Below are 22637 nucleotides of genomic sequence, written 5' to 3'. Positions count from 1 at the left end.
CAAAGTGAATTCTGGTGCCACAAAAACACGCTGGATAAATTCTGGGTTCTAAAGCATGACGTGTCATTCAACTTTGAAGGGTAGAAAGTTGAGTTGGAAGCCTCTGCTGGTAGACATGGCAAAACCATGTTATCAAGCAATTACAAGACGAATTTTTTAAGAAAAAATATTCTAACTTGTCCTGACCAGTGATATCACTTTGTGCTGGGGTGCGCAGCTACAAGGGCAGGGTGAACAAAGTCTGTGGCAAAGGCATCATCTTGCCATAGCGAGGGAGCTGTACTTCTAATTTCTGATAGGAATCAGCAGTCCACGGTTGATTTATGGACAGCCTGTGTCGTCCTGCACGGTGCCAGTTCCAGGAGACCTCGCCAATTAGCTCTATTTTCTGCTTAAGCCGTTAAAGCCACCTCCATGGAAACGCCAGAAGAGGCCGGGGGGAGGGGAGCAGACAGGTGCGCCCTCTGTTTGGGAATACACAAAGGGCCGACCTAGCCGCCGCTGTGTCCCTGGCAACTCCACGCACGCAGGGCGCGCGCACTTCTCGCGGCGCCTCGGGGCAGTGGGCGGCCGGGCGGGTGGGGTGGCGCGCGCAAGTCGCCGCGCGTCGGCTCGCGGACAGCCTCGGCCTGCTCGCGGACGCGGTGCCCGGGAAGCGCGAAGCCGGCTCCCAGCAGCGGCGGCGCCCGCGCTGAAGGGACTTGTAGTCCGCGTGCCTCCCCGGCACCTCCCCCGGGTAGGCCGGTCCGCGCGTCCCCGCCCGCCGCAAGCCGACTTCCTGCCGCTGCCAAAACTACACCTCCCGGCGTCCTCTCCGCTGTGCGGCCGAAAGTGAAAACAAATTCTGGGCTGCGAGGTTGCTGCCCTCCGCCGGGCGCCCCCACTCGCTCCCCGCCCCTCCGGCGCCCTCCTGCGAGGTGGAGAAACGAAAGGCCGGGTCTTTCTCTTTTGGCTTCTTCGGCTCCCAGGGTGGGGAGCGCGCTGGGGACGCAGGCCTCGCTTCCTCTGAGCGGGCCCCGCGCACGCGGGGGGCGGGGGTTTCCTCGCTTCACCCCAGTCGGGACGAGGAAACTTGTGGGGGCGGCGACCCCCGGCTGTGTTCCTGAGCTGGGCAGCGAGGCCGCGGGGAAGTGACTTTTCACGCTTGGGGTTTCTTTAGTTTGCCCCCCGTTGCCGCCGGGCGCGTGGTCTCCCGGGAGGCGGCCGCGTGCGCACAGCCATGCATTAGGCAGGGCTCCCCTATGCGCGCGGGGAGCGCCGCCCGCTGCCTCGGGCCGCCGCCGCCTGCCGCCGCCCGCGGAGCCCGAGCCCGAGGCGGAGCCCGAGCCCGAGCCGCCGCCCGTCCTAGGCCGGGGCGTCGAGGAGCCGGCGGCGCGGCCATGTGGGGTTAGCCCGCGCCGCGCCTGCCCTGCAGTAGGACCGGCAACATGGAGGCGGCCGTCGGCGCTCCCGACGGGGTGGACCAGGGCGGCGCGGGGCCCCGCGAGGACGCGACGCCCATGGACGCCTATCTGCGGAAACTGGGCTTGTATCGGAAACTGGTCGCCAAGGACGGGTCGTGCCTGTTCCGGGCCGTGGCGGAGCAGGTAACGGGGTGGGGAACGGGGGGAGGCTGGGTGGGAAAGCGGCGGCGGGCAGCTGTGCGGGCCGCCCACGTCCGGGGCAGCGCGTGGCCAGGCTGGCGTCACAGCGGTCCATTGTAACGCAGGAATGGGACGCTGCCCTGGGTCTGGAAGCTGTAAATCGAAACTTAAAAACCCGTAAATTAACTGGGTGTCGGTGTCGTCCCTCCCGGTGAAGAGGTAATGAGGACAACCTGTGAGGCCTGTTGAGCGCGTGTACGGTTGATTGATTGCTGGGGAAATGATATTTTTCCATTCTGTTCCGCATTCACCTTCTCTCGGTTTTATAAGCACAGCGTTCACGCCAGTAAACCAGATGTTTACTAGAGGAGGTGGTGCACCAGGCATTACTCGCAGAGCTTTTTTTTTTTTTTTCCTGTACTGGACTTTGGAATGTGGGGGAGTCTAGCCCGTCGATGTCCACTTGACTCAAGAGCGGAAAAATGTGCAGTTTGGAAAGTCAGCTTTTTAAAAATATAGAATGTTTCAAAAGAATTGTCTTTGAGTAGATTCCACTCTTTGTTATGCTCTGCAAGGTGTGCTAAAAATAATTTACTTCTTAAAAGTCTGGTGTTGGGGATTCTCTAGGCTTTTGACCGAATTTTTCCTTGCTAATGGTCAACATGACTTTCTAACAAGGAATAATTTTTTTTCTTTTATAAGAGAGCTTTTTCCGTGTTATATAACACTGTGTAGTTGGTATGCAATCACCACAACACATTCTATATTGAAAAATAGCTGCTGAAATAGTTGGATAAAAGTTTCACATTACTGCCCTGGTGTGCATTTCATACCTTTCACAGTTTGCTTTCCTTCAACTTAAGATCTCTTCCTGCTCTTTCCCTGCTGTAGAGTTTTTATGATTTTTTTCCTACCTTTTTTTGAATCCTAAATAGTTTTTCAAAATTTCTGTTTGTGAGTAAATGTTTTACTTAACATCTGTAGTCTGTGGTCTTTTTTTTTTTAACTTCTAAAGGCCAGCCATTTATTTTCTAGAGGCCCTTGTTTTCCCATCAGTATCATAAAATCTTTTTTTCAAGCGAGAAGTTGATTTACCTACTTCAGGTTTGCATTATGTTGCAGGCATTGTCATTCAGACGTTCTTTGTATAACTCCCCAAATTCAGCTCTTTTTCAGTTCATTAGATTTCTCTCATTTTTAGAAATTTAGGATGTTCCAATGTTGTTGTGGGATATGTTCACACACTCCCACCCCAGTCTTTACTATTAGTAGATAAACAGTCTGTCCGATTTGTGAATTTTCTGGATCTCCGTCTGTCCTGCTGCTTCTGCCTCAGCCTCCCTGGACTGCTCAGCACCTCCAGAGGCAGAGAGAAGGGGTGGAAGTGAATTCAGCCCTTATTTACACATAGTGTTAGCTCTAGCAAGAATTTGGTAAGGAAGGAGGTAGAAACGAATGGAAATAAGGGAAGTATGACGCTTATTTGGCATTGGATTATCCCGATCCTGGTTCATACTGAAGTAGAAAAGTGTGTCTGGTTTCAGTATCCTGTGCCATAATTGGCAAACTTGATTATACAGAAATCTCTCTTATTGAAGGGGGAAATCTCTATTTTTTTTTTTAAGATTTTATTTATTTATTTGACAGAGACACAGCGAGAGAGGGAACACAAGCAGGGGGAGTGGGAGAGGGAGAAGCAGGCCTCTTGCTGAGCAGAGAGTCCGACGCGGGGCTCGATCCCAGGACCCTGGGATCATGATCTGAGCTGAAGGCAGACGCCCAACGACTGAGCCACCCAGGCGCCCGGGGAATCTCTATTTTTAAGTAGAAAGGTGCAAAGTTAGTATCACTAAGAACTAACTCATTGCTCACATCATATAACACCTTTTATTGTATCTCATAGGATTTAAATCAGGCATAAGAAAATACCCCTTCGGGGCACCTGGGTGGCTCAGTCATTAAGCGTCTGCCTTCGGCTGAGGTCATGATCCCAGGGTCCTGGGATCGAGCCCCGCATTGGGCGCCCTGCTCTGCGGGAAGCCTGCTTCTCACACTCCCCCTGCTTGTGTTCCCTCTCTCGTTGTGTCTCTCTCTCTCAAATGAATAAATAAAATCTTAAAAAAAAAAAAAAAATCCTCTTCGATTATGTGACTATGATTTTTAGTATACTGAGCTTAGAAAACTTAAATCCATGAATTTTGAGGGAAACTCCTTTCTTAAGTAGACATGGATTAAGGGTATAGCCTTCATGGCTAAAGGCAAAGTGTGTCTGTGTGTGTGTGTATGTCTGTGTCTGTGTATTGGGGTGGGGAGGGAAGTAACACCAACCTCAGGCTTAAAGGGTGTGCTCTATAAAAATACGTACAAAGGATTTACTTTTTTGCCAACAGTTTTTCCAATAATATTTATCATTTCTAAGGAGCCAGAGTAAATAATCTAAATGGCAGTCTTTGGGAGGTAGGGTAGGGGAGAGATTTGATTTAGGAGTAGTCTTTCCCTCCAAATTACCTGATTTAGTTAGGCCCTTCCCTTTTTACACTTCTGGACTTGGGCCTGCAGGAGGCCTGACCTGAATCAGCTCTGTGGCCGTGGAGCTAAAAATAGGGTGCTCTTAGAGGATTTGCTAAAGCAGTGTGTCTTGGCCTTTCCCAGTGTTTATCACTATCTTGTCCCAAGTAAAGATCAGAAAGTCTCCTATTTTCTAGGTTATTTTCATGTATATAATAATTTGCAGAGATATTTGTCTTACCACTTGCATTCTTCCTGAGTGTCCTTGAACTTGCACAAAGTTATACTTTTTTAAACAGTTGTCATTTAACCTTGCTTCTCTTGCAGTGCTTGGCTTTGTAAAGCTCCAGCACTCTGCAATTTATGGAAGTTGCTGAGAATTTTGCTTCTGAGTGATAGGTTCAGATTTCATGTGCTAATTAGACTTTTTAAGAGGAGAAAAAACAGATATGCTTGTCATTGTTTTTGATGGAAAATAAGCTTTATTCAGTTATGTCTGCCACCTGTTGCTAGGTAAATGGCTTTAGCACTATCTTCAGTTTGCCGATGCCAGGAAAGCCCTTAACAGACAACACTGGTTTACTCAAATAATACCTTGATTCATAATAGTGTCTAAAGTAGCTTCTGTGGAAGAAGTGTTGCTAAATGTCATTTGTTGAATTGGCAAAAATATTGTGTGGTGGTTTATTTTTATATATGGACATTTCTTCCAGGGCTGGAAGCTTAGAATGTATAAGGATGCTTTTTAATAGTTTCCAAGATAGCAATGTTAGGTGTACTTTGTTAAGCTAAAAACCAGCTGTATGCTGAAAACAAACTTATTGCTAACTTTAGCTAGTACATCTTCAATTTACCTTAATGTAAAGACATAACTAGCTGTCTCCAGACAGTTGTGCCTGTCTGGTTCTGTGAGTATAAAGATTTTATTTATTTATTTATTTTAGAGGGAGAGAGAGAGAGAGATGGAGAGAGGGTGTGCTAGTGATTGCAAGTGCGTGTGCCGGGAAGGGCAGAAAGGGAGGGTGAGGGGGGAAGAATCTCAAGCAGACTGCACTGAATGCAGAGTCCGGTGTGGGGCTTGATGCTAGGCTCCATCTCATGACCCTGAGATCAGAGATCATGACTTGAGTGAAACCAAGAGTTGGACACTTAACTGACTGAGCCACCAGGCGCCCCTTTAGTTCTGTGAGTATAAATGAACCTTGGATGTTATCCATAGAGACCTGTAAAATGCAGCTGGAGCCTCCCTTTTCCTGAATTCTCTGCTCACCTGAACATGAGGAAAAATCACTCATTTGGACCTGTAACTCTTAAAGCTACTTTATATTAATATAAATTCTCAAGAGCCTTATTAGTATTTGGACATGTGGTTATTTTAAATGTTTCAGGGTTTTGTCCCCCCCCCCCCTTAACCCTTTAGGGTACCAGGAACATCTTCGTTTGAGACACTCAGTAATAGAAAATAATTTTAATCTTTTCTTTTAAGCTTGATAGTTAAAAATGTTGGAGGTTAGCCAGAAGGGTTCCTAAACATTTGGTTATACTAGTTTCTTTCAAACCAAAGCTTCAGCATTTTAGTAAGAGACAAAATGCCCATAAGGTATCCTTTTGTTGAACTAGTTTAACAGAAGAATACAGAGGCTACAAAGTGAGAGGATTTGGATCATCTTTGTAGTGTCTTATTTCAGTTGGTGCTTTAAGATTTTGGGCTGGGGCTCTTGGCTGGCTCAGTTGGTAGAGCACGTGACTCTTGATCTCAGGGTCGGGAGTTTGAGCCCCATGTTGGGCATGGAGCTACTTAAAATAAAAACAAAAAAAAAAGATTTTGGGCCTAAGAGCAAGTTTCTAGGCTGTTGGGATGACAGCACACAGCAGCATGTTTGCATCCTGTGTGCTGCTCACTTGGATATTCTTTCAAGAGTTGTGTAAGCCTGACAAGGATTTGGGAATGAGCACCTTAATTTTTCTGAAACCCACAGTGGACTTAAATTTCTACATAAGGCAAGTAATTCCAAATTATTGAGAAAAAGAAATCTAATTCTTACAGGCTTAATGGATTCCTGTTGAAGTTGCCTGTTCTCTTTTCCAGCAAGCATAGGATGAAGCTAAGTACCATGTAGCAGGAATTCTGTTAGCCCTTCTTTGTGAAGAGCAAGGCTATAAGAGGGCTGGTCAAGAAAGGAAAAGTATGTTAAGTTTACAAAGGTTTCCTCACAGGAGTGACCTAAAGGAGAAATGGTAATAAATTCTTCCAGACTGACTTAAGAAGTACCACTGACTGTATAGGTCACTTCGTCTGTGGTTAGAGGAAGAGGTGGGAATGAATAAAGATTTAGAAATTACTAAATGGCAAATGGAGAGAGACTGATTTCTATCAGTTTTGAGGTTATTTAGGGTGTGAAAGAAAGTGCTAGCTTGTACCGTAAATCCTCTTTTAACAAAATGTGTAATAGTGTGTTGCTTTTCCTTTTCAGGTGCTGCACTCTCAGTCTCGCCATGTGGAAGTCAGAATGGCTTGTATTCACTATCTTCGAGAGAACAGAGAGAAATTTGAAGCGGTAATTTGTAATTTTAAACATGGAATGGTGTCTTGACTTGCATTTATATTTCAGCCTTTAGAAGTGGCCTGGTGGGAGTTTCACAGCCTGGATCTTAAATGCAGGTTATGGAAAAAAAAAAAATTAAAAAAGAACTGCTTTATTGAATTTAAATCCAATTATATTCAATTGTGACATTTTTAGGCTTTTTTGTGGTTTTCATTTCTTTAGACATTTAGAAAGCTATGATAGTTAACTGTGGAAGTTGGAAGGATGACCTGGACAGAATCCTTGCATATTAAGAGTGAGCTTTGTCTATCATGGTCAGGGAATTGGGTGTCAGTTAATTAATAGTTTTCTGTGATTGGTAACCCCCTATGAATTTAAAAAATTTCAGACTTGGAGTATAAAAAACATGCTGAGCAAAGCTAATACTGAACCTTTAATTTTATCAGAAGGCATTTATAGATTTTTAATTTTCAGGGTTCATCATCGTGAATCACACATCAGAACACTGTAATTATGTAAATAATGATTAATAGTTGCTAGGATGTTGTATAGCAACTTACTGTAATTTTCTCAGTAGTATGTAGTAGCTGTGAAATAGGATGCCACAGTGGCCTGTTTTCATTTTACATTGAAAGCTTTATAGGATTTACTAGTTACTGGTTTTATGACCTAGAATTATGTCATCGGACTTTCAATGATATTTTTCCTCTTTGACTGCCAAAAAAACACTGACACCTTGCAAATAACTCAATTCTAAAACTTAATAGGTAAATAGTTCTTAATTTGGATGTGCTTTTCGGTTGGTGTTCCTGTATTCAAGCCAGATGTTACTACTGGTGACATTCTGGGTGTATTCTGGGTGCCGTGTTATAAGAAAGGCAGTAATGTATTCCAGGAAGGAGAGTTAACCTACTTGATCAGGAGATTGAGAACTTGTTTTACAAAAAGGAAACTGGTGATGTGGAGGTTAGATAAGAGTGTTAGGGTATAGTACAAAAGGGGGAGGGATGGGGAGAGTAGAGTGCTCTTTAAGTATTTTAAAGAAATTACAAGTGATTAATCATTATTATTGGCCCCAGAGAGTAAAACACTGTTGACAGTAATGGAAATTGCTGTCATTGGTTGAGCACTTCTCTGTGCCAGGCATTGTTTAAGTTCTTTGCATATATTTATTTAGCCCTCAACAGTCTTAAGAGGTATGATCAGAGGTTGAAAGTTCCATGGGGAGAAGTTTTACTTTCCTTTTATAATTTATAGTAAGTGCCTTTAAACAATTCCTGTTGGCCAAAATTGGAAAAGGTGGTCATGGGAAGGAGGTGGAGTTTTGTGCTTTGTTTACTGACAGTGTTTAGTCAGTCTAGATGGATACTTTCTAATTGACTAGAAAGGAGAATCTCAGATTGGATGCAGGCTTGTGTCAGAACACTGTGTAGGTCTCTTCCAACTTTAAATGGTTCTGTGGGGTTTTTTTCCCCAAAAGTATAAATAATCACCTAATACAGAATTGTGATTGGTGGGATATTTAAAATATATGGCTATAAAATGCTGATTGGCAGGATATTTAAAATATATGGCTGTTTTATTATAAGCATGTGTTGAAACTTAAGATACTTTTTGGGAATTTGACAGCACATGATCTATAAAAGAATTAATCTCAGTCTCAAAAAAAAGCCATGGGTGTTTAAAAGATTTTTATAGCCGGGAGACTGTAAAAAGTGTATCATTTGCTAAGTTAACTGGGACTATACTTTAAATAGAATTTGATGTTTCAGACTAATGTTTTTTAGAGATTTCGCAGTTAAATTAGTGTGATGGCTAACAAAAATCGCATAGCTTGAATAAATTTTTTAAGTTAAACAATGAAGCAAGCTATCTTAGAAATATTTTGTTGGTTCTCCAAAATATCTTGCATTATTAGTTCTCATCTGTGTTTTTAGTGTGACTGATCTAAGAGACAATATACATATATGTGATTAGTAAATTAATATTTCTTAGCTAATACATTGTTCTTAATTCTATTCTCTGTGTTGGCCATTACCAAAATACTCCTAAGTGCTTGTTTTATATATTTCTCTGTTCATAATGTCACTGGCAGTGACCTTGAATTGCCTTCTCCCTCAGTCTGCAAGTCCTTCCTGGGCTCAAGGCCCTCTATAAACAGGTGGCCAGTTGTGTTCCTCTCTCACTCTCTTCTCCCCCACCCAGTTGTCCTGTTCCTGCTGGCTGGTTGGCTTCTGTCTTCTCAACACAGTGCTCACTGCCTCTTCATGCCACATTGTGCCTGTGCCTGTCCACATCCTGTCCAGGAAATCTTTTCTGATATTGTTTCCTTTATAAAATTCTTCTGTCTGTTTATAATCTTTACTTAATGATTTTTATGTATTTTAATAATTAGGTTGTATATATGTATATATATTACTGTTACTGATGTTTCCAAGGTTCATGCAAGAACTTAGTGATTCACAGTGAAAAGGTTTTTTGTTTTGATGTATTTCTAATAGACTTTTTTTTTTTTTTTTTTTTGCAGTTTATAGAAGGGTCATTTGAAGAGTATTTAAAACGTTTGGAAAATCCACAGGTATGCAGTGATTCTGTAATTCTATTTTTTATATATTGAAGTAATGTATTCAACATTCATTAAAATGCAATATAGTGTATGGAGGGGTTACAGCAAATACTTTTTTTAAAATAAACATTTCTTAGTTGCACATTTTATGTAGCATTTAATTGGAAGACAGTTGGAGCTGTGTACTGGATGTTGCTGCAGTAAGGACAGGGTCATGCTTTTTTTATTTTTGTCATAATGGCATCTGAATGTAGCATAGAAGACCTACGATAACGGTGATGATTTTCAGGATGCTGTATTGGTATGGGTATTGGTCTTGGTGGACAGGGTGCAAGATTTGCATGCTTCTTTAGGCCACTGAGAAGATAGGTTCTTCTATGGAGGTTCCATTTCCCATGATCAGCTTGAGAAGAGGGAAGAGACTGTTGAGAGGAAAAGGATGCCACTTCCCCAAGTCCCGCTGCCATACTTTTCTCAGTCATGTTGAAGTGAAAAGAATTTTTCTGTTTTTGTTGCTTCCAAACTAATACTCTCCCTGTAAAAATCCAAATATCATGAAATGCCACACAGAGTCCCTTGTAGAATATTCCATCATCCCCAGAGCTAATCTCTGTTGAGTTTAAAATGACATTAGCCAAGGAAGAAGCTAAGAAGAGGAGTCAGGTAGGGAGGAAAAGAAATAATAACTTAGGAACAGGGTGTTTGATTAACAGTTGGGGTCTCCATTTGATTCTCTGAAACTAATTTGAGTCCTTGTTGATGCCAAGAATTGACAGGCACTCTGGGGATGCAGAGGAAACTGGGATTTGGGTGCTGTTCTCAGGAGTTTACTTGTAGTAGGGAAAAATACCTAATAGAAGTGAGAAAGCACGTGTCATAAGAAGTGTAGATATGCTATAGGCATTCAGAGTTATCTTTTTACCTGGGTTGGCAAAGGAAGAGGTAGTGGGTTGGCAAAGGAAGAGGTAGTGGGTTGGCATTTGACATCTGAATAGATTCTGAATGAGAAATGCCTAGGGTGAAGGGTAATTCTAGGAAAGGGAAAACTGTGAGCAAGGCAGATTCAGAAAGCACTTCAGTTTGCGTGAAGCATGTGAAGGTAGGAGGTAGTGAGAAGTCAGAGGGCAGGCTGTGGGACCAATCACGGAAGAGCCTTCACTGCTAGGCTCAGTAGTTTGGAGCTTATGCTTTAGGCTGGCATTTCTCAGTGTCAGCCATAGACTATCTGCATCAGAATTACCTGAGGTGGTTGTAAATTCCACTATTCCAGACCTGAATCAAAGTCTATGTCTGGGGAGTGAGAATCTGGTATTGGGAAACCTTTTAAATTTTTTGAGACACGAAGTGAGGATGTCACTGCTGAGAACCAAGAATAGTGCTTGGCTTCTTTGTTGGCTGTCTGGATGGATGGATAGAAGAATAATGCAGAGATGGTTTGGAAGTGGATGAGACCAGAGGTGGGAAGACCATTTGCATGGTTTTAAAAAAAGAAATGTTTAATACATGGTAAAATGTGCACATTACATGCAGTGTGAAAAAAGGAGTAAGTATTGTGTACTCCAGTTTTGGAGACAGATACCTCTGAAGGTCTTTTCGCTAAATCCACTCCTGACTCCATTTTTACTTCAGTCATTTCAGTACTGAGTTTTGCCCACATATCATGGTCACAAATATCATTTTCCTGCATTTTTTTTTTTCTCTTACCTTAAAGCCTCTTTGAAGATGAGGATTGTGTATTTTATTGCTTTTGGGATTTTCATAGTTACCTTTCAATTTTGGGTGCTGAACTGATTTGTGTGTGTGGTTTGAATGTTAAATCCACATTGCATTGTATGTAACATACAGGAAAGATAAACACCAGAATGTTGTTATCTCTAGTAATATTCCTGGTAATTTTTACTCCATTATGGAAAATAAAGGAAAAGGAAATAACAAAGTCTGTTTATTAACTCCTCCCCCCCCTTTTTTTTAAGTAACGTCTACCCCCAACATGGGGCTTGAACTCACTGCTCAGAGATCAAGAGTCTACATGCCCTACTGATTGAGCCAGCTAGGTGCCCCTGTTCATTAACTTTTTAATCAAGAAAAATCCCACAGTGTTTTTTATAGTAATCTTTGTGTAGCAGTTCAGGTTGTCAAGCTATGAGGTTCTGAGGAAGGGCGGACATGGTGGGAGTGGAGAGAAAGGGGAGAGAGGGAGGAAATGACGTAGTGTGAAGTGAACTGAGACTGATTTGGGCCTCTCTAGGAGAGGAAGGAGGAAAGTTGTGGTTTTGAGCACATGGGACAGGGGTCTCCTTCCCAGGGTGCTGGCTGGCCAGCTTTTTTGTTTTTATGACACCCCCTTCCCCAATCTGATCAAATTTCTTCTCCAGATGTTTCAGGTACCTTCTCTTTGTGCCTTTTTTTTTAAGATTTTATTTATTTATTCGAGAAAGTGTGTGCGTGCATGCGCATGGGCAAGAGGAGGGGCAGAGGAAGAGGGAGAAACACACTCCCTGCTGAGCATGGAGCCCGTCCATGTGGGGCTCCATCGCAAGACCCTGAGGTCATGACCTGAGCCGAAGTCAGACGCTTAACTGACTTGAGCCCCCCAGGCGCCCCTTGTGCTTCTTTAATAGCAACAGATATTTATGTCTTTATTCGTTTTTCTTTTTCCCTGGTATATGGGATGTATGAAATGAAAAGAGAAACATAGTTGATAAACTCTTACACGTTTCACCCAGTTCTTAGAGAAAACATCTTTATTCTTTACTTAAAATGCCAGTGGAGCATTTTGAAAAATACCTCAGACTTTTGCAAGAATATATTTTTGTCAGCTTTATGGAGGTAAAATCGACACAGTGAAAATCACCAATTTTTTTTCTCACCTAAAATCCACCAATTTTAAGTGTATAATTTGATGAGATTTGACAAATGTATATAGTTGCATAACCACCACTACAAACACATAGGGGACGTTTCCATCACTTCACAAAGCTCCTTGTGCCCTTTTGCCCTTTATCTCTTTTTCCCCACCTTCTGGCTGTTGGCAACCACTGATCTGATATGTAAGTTTTGCCTTTTCTAGACTATATGAATGGAATCATATAGTTTGTAGTCTTATGTATCTGGTTTCTTTACTTAGCATAATGGAAACACTTTGAGTTTCATCCATGTTGTTGTTGGGTGTATCAGTGGTTTGTTCCTTTTTATTGAGGAGTTCATTATAGTGGATGTACTGCAGTTTGCTTGTCCATTCATCATTTCATGAATATTTGGGTTCTTCCCAGTTTTAGACTGTTTCATGATTAAAGCTGCTAAGAGTATTTGCCTGTAAGTGTTAATGGGGACATATGTTTTATTTTCTCTTGGATTAACACCTAGGAGTGGAATTGCTGTCACAGGGTAATTGTATGTTTAACTTAATGAGAAGCTGCCAAACTCTTTCAAAGTGGCTCTGCCATTTTGCTTTCTCATTGGCAATATATGAAAATTCCAACGGCTCTATGTCTTTGTTAACATTTAGTCTTGTCAGCCTTTGAAATTGTAGCTGTTCAGTGGTTGTGTAGTGGTATGTCATGGTGGTTTTAACTTGTATTTATTTCTCTAATGTTGAACATCTTTTCATGTGCTCATTTGCCATCCATATATCTTTGTTGGTGAAATGTCTGTTCATAGATTTTGCCCATATTTTGTTATGTTGCTGGTTTTATTGAATTGTGTAAGAGTTCTTTATACTGGATATAAGTTCTTTATTGATAATGTAATTTTCAAATATTTTCTTCCAATTTATAACTATGTTTTCATTTTCTTAATAGCATCTTTAGTAACAAAAGTTTATTCTTAGTGACTGTTGAAGAACATTTAAGTTACATGTTTTTTATATAGTTCACTAGTTAAAACAGATTTTGCAGAAATGCTGTACTGTCACCCACAATAAAGTATATTAAACATCGTAAGTGATGAGTAAATAAAATTACAGCCTTAAGGTGGAAGACAATGGTAGAACATTAGGTATTTTATATAACTTAATAATTGACCCTGGTTAGAGAAGACAAGATACTATGATAGCCATTGTTTATTTAACCACACTACAACAGAATTTATTCTGAAGATTAAGGACTTATGGTGCATTATTTGAGAGGTAGTATTTTGTTGACATGAATAGAATAATTTTCCAAAGTGATTTAACGTCTTTTGCATGAAGTAGATGTAGCTTATGTTTATGATTTAAACAAACTGGTTTGAGTGAAGGATTTCCTTTACCCCAGAATGTCACTTGTAGCAGTTTATGAGAAGCCATGATTGTTAGGCTGAGGCCTATTTTAAGAAATCTATTTTAATATATGGTACCCGTTTCATTTTGAAAACCAGAGCCAACCTTTAAGAACCATTAAAATGAAAAATCTCTGGGGGAAAGATTATCCTTGTCTGAGATCAACACATTGTTTAAAATCTTTTCCTTATCTCAAATTTCTTTAAAGGAAAAAGTGGCAACATTCGCTTACCGTAGCTCATTATTGTTAGTGAGTCTCGGTATTAAGTCTTTACTAATTTCACAAGTAGTATAGGAATGCATTCTCATGGTAAAAGATGTGACAGAATGAAGAGTGAAAATCCTTCATTTTCCCTGATCTTGTCTTCACTGTCAATTTAGGATGTATCCTTCTAGTCCTCATACACCTGCACATACATATACTAAACCTACCTTTTTGTTTCTCTTACCCAATAGGGTTTTTCTTTTTTTAAGATTTAATTAATTCATTTTAGAGAGCGAGTGAGACAGCGTGCGTATGCAAATGAGCAGGGAGAGGAGCAGAGGGAGAGAGAGAGAGGATTTCAAGCAGACTCCGCACTGAACGTGGAGCCTGACCCGGGGCTGTCTTATGACCCTGAGATCATGACCTGAGCCAAAATAGAGTTGGATGCTTAACTGACTGAGCCATCTAGGCACCCCATGACTGACTTCTTATACTTGACAGTCTGATCTTTCTAACTCAGTCATGTAGGTGTACCTCATTCTTTAGATGGATTGCATGGTGTTCCATGCATGGTGTGGATGAACCATAAATTATTTGATTACTCCTTTCCTATTAATGGAATATTTAGACTTTCTTTAAAAAAAATTTTTTTTAAACTATTACAGATAGCTACAGTGAACATCCTTGTTTATGTACATTTTTGTGGACCTATGAAATACTTGTTTAGGGTAGAGTTACAGAATTTGAATTGCTGGGTCAGAGAGTATGTATGGATATTTAAAATTCTGATATACTGGCCATTTCCTCTAATAGGCTTAAAGACATAGAGTGACTCCTTTAGGGCTGTAGAACTTCTATCTCATTTCAGAAAGATTGCTAGGACACTGATCTCTTTGTACTTTCAATCACCCTGAAAATAACAGACCTACTCCTTTTTTAACCTTTGTGATTCCTGAGTTCTCCTTCTATTCAACATCTCATTTTCTGGGCACATACATGTTCCAAGCTATGTCCTGGGTGCTAGGTTAAAGGACAGAGTCCTTGCCTTCAGCAGGGTCTCCACTTAGAGATACCACTCCGTGGTCTTACCATACCAGTAGGAACTATCATTTCACCCTGTGTTACTAAGGATTTTTACAACAGAGACTTGGGCTATTTTTTTAAGTAGTTTTTTAGTTATATATGTAAGGTCTGTTTTATATAAATGTTTTCATAATATTCATAATACTAATATTAATGAGCTTTTTCTAGCGCATTAGATATATTGTGTAAAGGTATGTGTTAAGGTATTGTATAGAGGTATATGTATTGTAAAGTATGAGACACTTAAGTGCCAACTTTTTTTCTTCGATACAGGAATGGGTTGGACAAGTGGAAATAAGTGCCCTTTCTCTTATGTACAGGTAAACACTGTAGTAACATAAGGAAACAAAAACTGAGTGGGAAATTAGTATATTCCATTATACTAAAAAATTGTTAAAATAGCTAAGCAGTTTTATGCCTTAACTGTGAAGCTTTTTTTTTTTAGATTTTTTAATTGCATCAATTAGATTTTGACATTAAATACGTCAGCGTTTAGAAATTGTAATTCTCAAAATATTTTTGGGAAGGAATACAGACTTTTTTCAGGCCTGTAAACGATATCACTTACAACTTGATAGAGGAATGGCTTCCTACTTTCTCAGGGCTGGTAGCATCAGATGGCCACTAGAACAGAGGCAAAACACCCCATGTTACTATTTTACTACTTTTGTTTGGGAGAGGAGCAGGTGAATGCTTTATTTTTTCTTTTTGAAATAATCTGTATAAAATTTTGTCTTCACAATTTCTGTAGTTTTGAAGTCTCCTTTTAGAATTGTATCTGAAGTTAGCGTATATGCAAATTATATTTGAAGTTCTACTTTTTAAAAAGGTACTTTCGTAGAGGTGTTTACAACTTAGTTATTGTATTACTGTCTTTAGTTTACTGCTCTGTGTCCACTGCCTGGAACGTTGCTTGAACATATTAGGCTCTTGATGAATGAACGAACAAATGGTTAAGTCATGAAATACATTTTCTCAGAAGTAATTGCTCAATTTTATTTTCAGGAAAGATTTTATCATTTATCGGGAACCAAATGTTTCTCCTTCACAAGTAACTGAAAATAATTTTCCGGAGAAGGTAAGAATTTTTCTAAGTGTTTCTAAAGGATTTAAGTGTAAGAACCACTTGCCACCTTGACCTTCTGAGCTCTAATTTTAAGGTGACCTTTTGAAATATTTTTGTATGAAGTTTATGATAATTTTTTAAAGTTCCTGTTAATCATTATTTATTTATTTTTTTAAAGATTTTATTTATTTATTTGACAGAGACACAGCAAGAGAGGGAACACAAGCAGGGGGAGGGGGAGAGGGAGAAGCAGGCTTCCCACAGAGCAGGGAGCCCGATGCAGGGCTCCATCCCAGGACCCTGGGATCATGACCCGAGCCGAAGGCAGACGCTTAATGACTGAGCCACCCAGGTGCCCCACCTGTTAATCATTATTGAGTCATATTTTGTATTTGTTTTTTTTTCCCCACAAATCACTGTGTTGAACGCTATCAGAACATTATACTAGAGGAAGAAACCTCAGATACTAGTGTATATGATTAACTAGACCGTTTCGCATGACTATAAACATTAAGTACTACAATAACTTGTGAAAGTAGATTCTGCCATTGCATCCAAAAATACTTGGGTAATAGTGATATATTTCTCCTTATAAAGATAATTTACTGGCTGAGGTGTTATTATCTAGTCACAAACTGGAAACAACTAAAAAATTGTGTGAAGCCTAGAAAGAAAAAAAAAACCCTCAGTTGATTCATTAAGAGAACTTTGTTTTAATTAGCAGTTTTGGAATCATCCAGGCCAAATTGAAGTGTTTTGTCATCATGCTAATGGTGTTAAGGGGGAGGGGAATTGAGTGAAATACTACCTTTATAAAAAGGACTTCAGAGTTTCTAAAGTACATGGCTCTGGATTTGGCCTTTCCAATACAGGTTTTGGAATATGACATAATCCAAACAAAATCAGTGTGTATTTCTTATTGCGTAAGTAATTGACTATCTAGAAAGTACTTAAAACTAAAGCAGCAGAAAGAAATTTACTTTTGATTGTGCCTCTTAGAGGTAAGCATCTTAATAAGGTTTTGGAGTATTTAGTATTTCTTACAGTCTTTCAGCTGTCTTGTTTTTTAAGTAGCTGATATTCTGTTGTTTTCATGTATATTGTGTATTTTTTGTGATCCCATAAGCATTTCCCCAGGTCATTAAGAACTTTTTGATTTAATGGCTATGTAACATTTCAGCATTGGATATACCATAATTGACCACATTGAAGCCTTAGGTTGCTTCTAAAATAATCATTTTAAGTAAGCTCCATGCCCAGCATGGAGCGCAGTGTGGGGCTTGAACTCATGACCCTGAGATCAAGATCTGGGCTGAAATCAAGAGTCGGATACTTAACCGATTGAGCCACCCAGGCGCCCCTAAAATAATCATTTTTTAAAATATTTTATTTATTTGCGAGTGCATGTGCGAGAGAGAGAGGGAGAGAGCATGAGCGGGGTGGGGAGAGGGAGAAGGAGACTCCCCACTGAGCAGGGAGCCTGATGCAGGATTCCATCCCAGGACCCTGAGATCATGACCTGAGCCGAAGGCAGACGCTTAACCGACTGAGCCACCCAGGTGCCCCTAAAATAATCATTTTCTATTTGGAAATTATTTATTAGTAATTCAGAGAAATTAGAGATAAAAGTTGCTATGTAAGTGTCATAAATGAAGGACTGAAAGGTGTCTTTAATTTTTCCCTTTCAGGTATTACTGTGTTTTTCAAATGGAAATCATTATGATATTGTCTATCCCATAAAGTATAAAGAGAACTCTGCAATGTGTCAGTGTGAGTATCACCCTTGTGTTTGTATAGGAAGTTATATTCCTAAGCTATACAGTCTTAATGCAAACAAGTCTGTTTTGTTGTATACAAAGATATACTAAGAATCTTAGGTTAGCAAAAATATTAATACTGTAATAAAAACTTGTTTGACTAGGGAAAAATGGAGCTAGTAGCTTGAGTTTGACTTGTAAATACAGTTATTTCTTTCCTGCAGTAATTCATTTTGGTATATAGGATTTGTATGTGTTTTTAAAGTTGCTGGTATAGAGCTTGAAAATCTAAATGAGCAAATCAAGCATTTGACTTTTTGCCTCTAGAACCGGGTTTCTTAACTTTGACACTACTGCCATTTTGGGCCAGATAATTCTTTGGAGCAGTTCTGTGCATTATGGGATGTTTAGTAGTATCCCTGGCATGTACCATGTAGAGGGCTCTCTTTTTCATTGCAACAAGCAAAAAATCTCTCCAGATTTTGCCAGGTGTTTCTTGGGAGGATAAAATCCTCTCTCCTTCCCCAGTTGAGAATTACCGCTTTAGTAGTTCCTTTCTACCTTCTTTATCATCACTCAAACAGAGCATCAGTGCTGGTCATGTAACAGCTTTTTCCTTTGTTCTTAAGCTAGTGGTGACCAGTAAAGATATTTGTAATGCGGTTTTTAAGATTGATGGATCTGTTTTAAAATAAAGTGTAGCTGTCTGTATCCTGGGCTGTGTCCTCCTCTTCCAGCTGGTTAAAATCTAGACATTTCAGCTTTGGGAAGGATAGCTCATGGAGCCTACCTTACCTTTACTTCTCAGTGCCTGTGGTCGGGATGATATCAGGGGTGAAAAAAAGTGATCTGTGAGAAGGTGGTCTCTTTGGGGACTCATTTAGAGAGTGGGCACCTATTGTTGATGAATTTTTAGTTTCATAAAGATCACTGCAGTATAACCAAATGAGAGTCACATATTGCACCATGTGTAATATGTTTTTGAGTATTTGGTAATCTATATTTTCGTGTTTTCTAGAGGTTTGTTTTTTTTTAAAGCAAAAAAGTTGATTAAATATGCTTCTTTCTTTCAGTGGCTGCTCAGAATACATTTTGTAACAGTTGTTTTTGGAGTCCCTTATGAAAAGCTGTCCTCTTCTAGGAATCTTAAAGTTTCTTAATGTTTTCTTTCCACATCTCTTAAGATTGGGCAGATTATGTGAACCTCTCTAATTCTCAAGTTTCCTCATCTGTACTGTTAGAATAATAATACTTTGCTGTGCCTGGAATACGAACATATGTGAAGGCTTTGCACAGTGCCTGGAATGCAGTAATTGCTCAATATGCATGTTTAGCTTTTACTGTCATCATACTTGTTTCACGGTTGTGGTACCTTTTTGTGTTTTAAAAATGGCAGTATCTTATGTAATGATTTTGAATTACAGAGACAGAAATTCTAGTTGCTTTCTATCTAGGTAACTTCGGTTAAATCGTGTTATTGATCAGAAGATGTTACAGGTGCCCTAGTTAGGATTTTTGAAGCCTGGGCAATAGACGTTGTCAGTTTTGGGTTAAAACGTAAAATTAGTTAATGTTGCATAACGTTTCTCTTATTAATTGCAGCTCTCCTTTATGAATTGCTGTATGAGAAGGTATTTAAAACTGATGTTAGTAAAATATTGATGGGACTGGACACCTCTGAAGTAGCTGATGAAAACAGCAGTGAGATATCAGATTCAGAGGATGACAGTTGCAAGTAAGAATGAATTTAAGTCCTAAAATATCTTTATAGTGCCCTGTAAAGAAACAGTTCAATAAGGAATGTGAGGCACAGAGTTGCCTGTGGTAGTCCTAAAATACAGCAATCTACAGTACAAGTTTCTTTTTTACTGATTTTTATCTAATTTTTATTATGGGACTGTTTTTGAAAGTTGATGTTTTTGGTTGATAGGCTCTATTTCTACATGAGCTACAAGTATATGTATGTGTATAATAGACTTAGTCCTGCCTATATGTGTATATATTTTGAAATTTTAAGGTTAACCTGTCATTTGTTTACATATCCAGTGATGAAAAAATGACCATTTTATTTCCGTGGCTTTCTTGTGTTGTTTCCTTACTCAGATAATGCCTTCCTTTTTCTTTTTAGATAATAAAAAGTTGGGGTACAAGTATGTGAACAGCTCTGGGTAATGCCTCTGTTTAGGGTTGTGAACAAGCACCTTTTAACTTAGAGTCTCTCAGGCTTTTCTTTTCCACACAGGATGTGTAGGGTAGTGGTTAAGAGCTTGGGGCTGTGGACAGCCAAATCTGGTTTCAATCCTGGCTTCCTGCCAAAGTAACTAGACTTGGGGCAAGTTACTGAAGTTCACTAGGAAGCCCTAATTCTATATAAAATTAGGATATATTAGTATTTCCTTGAAGGAGGGAATTTGTAAGAATTTAAAGAAATATATAATGTGTATAGCTTAGTTTCTAGATACTGTGTCCGACAGTTTTTAGTTTTTATTAACAGTATTAAAACACTTACTCTCTATAAGAACCTACCCAATTCCATTCCTAGTGAAGATAAAAGTATATTATTCCTACCTCACTGATATGAGGAATTCTTAATCTCAGGAAACAAACTGAGGGTTGCTGGAGTGGGGGGTGGGGTGGGAGGGATGGGGTGACTGGGTGATGGACACTGGGGAGGGTATGTGTTCTGGTAAGCGCTGTGAATTGTGCAAGACTGTTGAATGCCAGATCTGTACCTCTGAAACAAATAATGCAATATATGTTAAGAAAGAAAAAAAGAAGAAGAAGAATGTAGCAGGAGGGGAAGAATGAAGGGGGGGAAATCGGAGGGGGAGAAGAACCATGAGAGACAATGGACTCTGAAAAACAAACTGAGGGTTCTAGAGGGGAGGGGGTTGGGGGATGGGTTAGCCTGGTGATGGGTATTGAGGAGGGCACGTTCTGCATGGAGCACTGGGTGTTATGCACAAACAATGAATCATGGAACACTATATCTAAAACTAATGATGTAATGTATGGGGATTAACATAACAATAAAAAAATTAAAAAAAAAAGTATATTATTCCTAGTGTGTGAAAGTATGAAAGTATCCTACTTGGTGTTACATATTGTGAAACTAGAGAAATAAATGAAATTAAGCCTTAGGATATCTAATTCTTTATTAAATACTTAAATATTATCTCCTTTTATCTGAAATACCAGGCATTTGTTGAGTTACATTTTTCTGATCCTCATTGAAAATTTGATTGACTACCATTTCTTTGTAAGAGAAATGAGTCAGGTTAGAATCTGGGTCTGCTATTGTAAATTTAATTCTAGAGTAGACTAACTTTGAACAGATAGCAGTGCTGCTCCATCATTTAATTTAGGCCCCTCTCTGATTGGGATGTGCCACTGAGCTTAGAGGAAGTTGAGAGAGAGAATGACTCGCTTGTTATAACTTATTACCTGTGGTTGGTGTGGGGGGACTTCAGCATATGCCCTTTGGTTACTGCTCATTGTTTTAGCAACAGTTGGGTCTGGGATAGCAGTTGGCTGATGAACTAGAGTATGAAGTTAAGGCTAGTAAGCTGGAGAAGTTTATGAGGGAAGGTGTGCTCATTGTAAAGTGCAGTCTTTTTATACTTTGCTAGTGTGTAGCCCTTGAACATGGAAGCCATTTTTTTCTCCAAAGATTTATTTGGGAGCAAGAGAGTGTGCACACGCAGAGGCGTGCACGAGTGGGAGGGACAGAGGGAGAGGGAGAATCTCAGACTCCCGGCTGAGCACAGAGCCTGGCATGGGGCTTGATCTCAAGACCCCAAGATAACGACCGGCGCCTAAGAGTTGGATGCCCAACTGATTGTACCACTCAGGCTCCCCAACATGGAAACCTTTTTTATTTTATTTTTTTAAGATTTTATTTATTTATTTGACAGAGAGAGACACAGCGACAGAGGGAACACAAGCAGGGGGAGTGGGAGAGGGAGAAGCAGGCTTCCCGCCGAGCAGGGAGCCTGATGCGGGGCTCGATCCCAGGACCCTGGGATCGTGACCTGAGCTGAAGGCAGACGCTTAACGACTGAGCCACCCGGGCGCCCCAAACTTTTTTTATTTATTTATTTATTTATTTATTTATTTAAAGATTTTATTTATTTATTTGACAGAGAGAGAGCACAAACAGGGTGAGCTGCAGGCAGAGGCAGAGGGAGAAGCAGGCTTCCCGCTGAGCGGGGAGCCCGATGTAGGACTCGATCCCAGGACCCTGGGATCATCACCTGAGCCGAAGGCACACGCTTAACCAACCGAGCCACCTAGGCCTCCTCGAAGCCTTTTTTAAATTAACTTTTTGTTGCATTAATAACATTTCTCTTGTGTCATGTCTGGCTTAAGGAGGATAAGGCTTCAGTTAGGGAAGAATGCTGCATAATTATGGCACGATAGATAGGCATAGTTTACGTAATAAGGAGGAAAGACCAAGGATGTCACTCTACTCTTGTGCCTGGATTCTTTTTACATTCATATTGGTCAGTCTTGAAGTAGTGGGAGTTATGGGTGATTTTTTAGTCTAGACTGTAGATTGGGGTCTCTTAAATATTGCCACATTTAAGGACACAGATTGGGAGATTGTTCTGAAGACTAGAGATTGATTAATTAAGGAGGAATTGTAGGACAGAAGACTACGGTCTCCTTTGATCTTCCGTTCAGCCTGCCATCACTGTGTTCCTGCTTTGCCAATCTCTTGGCCACCCCAGGGTCTTTCCACTTGCTGTTCTCTCTGCCTGGAATACTGAATAGCCATGTGATTTGCTGTCTCATCACCTTTAATTCTTTATTGGAAAAGGCATCTTAGCAAGTCCTTTCCTCATCTCACTTTTTATTATTCAAGCCTATGTCTCAACGCTATCATTTCTGCTACCTGGAGCCCACCCCACCCTGGAGATAGCACTTATCATCATTTAACATACTGATTAGTTACAGTTACTTAGTTTGTGTCTGAGCTCATTATTGTGGAATATTTTGTTTAATGGAGCCTCATCTATATACTGAAAGAAAATTTTTATGTTAAATGTTAAATAAATTCAATTTT

At 40.2% G+C, this 22637-nt stretch overlaps 1 protein-coding gene across 4 annotated transcripts in view; it reads left to right on the top strand.

The window, feature by feature from the left end:
* Positions 1–821: 821 nt before the first annotated feature.
* Positions 822–22637, top strand: part of OTUD4 (OTU deubiquitinase 4) — a 43903-nt gene continuing 22087 nt past the window's right edge. For 3 of the 4 annotated variants that reach the window (XM_078069275.1, XM_078069276.1, XM_078069274.1), the window contains exons 1-7: positions 822–1586; positions 6566–6649; positions 9165–9215; positions 15023–15069; positions 15755–15827; positions 17504–17585; positions 19175–19307. In XM_078069275.1, the coding sequence (XP_077925401.1) occupies positions 1428–1586; positions 6566–6649; positions 9165–9215; positions 15023–15069; positions 15755–15827; positions 17504–17585; positions 19175–19307 (629 nt within the window). In that variant the 5' untranslated portion in view covers positions 822–1427. Of the gene's footprint in view, positions 1587–1737; positions 1803–6565; positions 6650–9164; positions 9216–15022; positions 15070–15754; positions 15828–17503; positions 17586–19174; positions 19308–22637 lie in introns of those variants that run through there. The other variant, XM_078069277.1, reaches the window with a different exon arrangement.

This window comes from Halichoerus grypus, chromosome 3 (assembly GCF_964656455.1).
Source record: "Halichoerus grypus chromosome 3, mHalGry1.hap1.1, whole genome shotgun sequence".
NCBI classification, from domain to species: Eukaryota; Metazoa; Chordata; class Mammalia; order Carnivora; family Phocidae; genus Halichoerus; species Halichoerus grypus.
The sequence above is the reverse complement of the archived record's forward strand: the minus strand, read 5'-3'. Positions and strand labels throughout refer to the sequence as shown.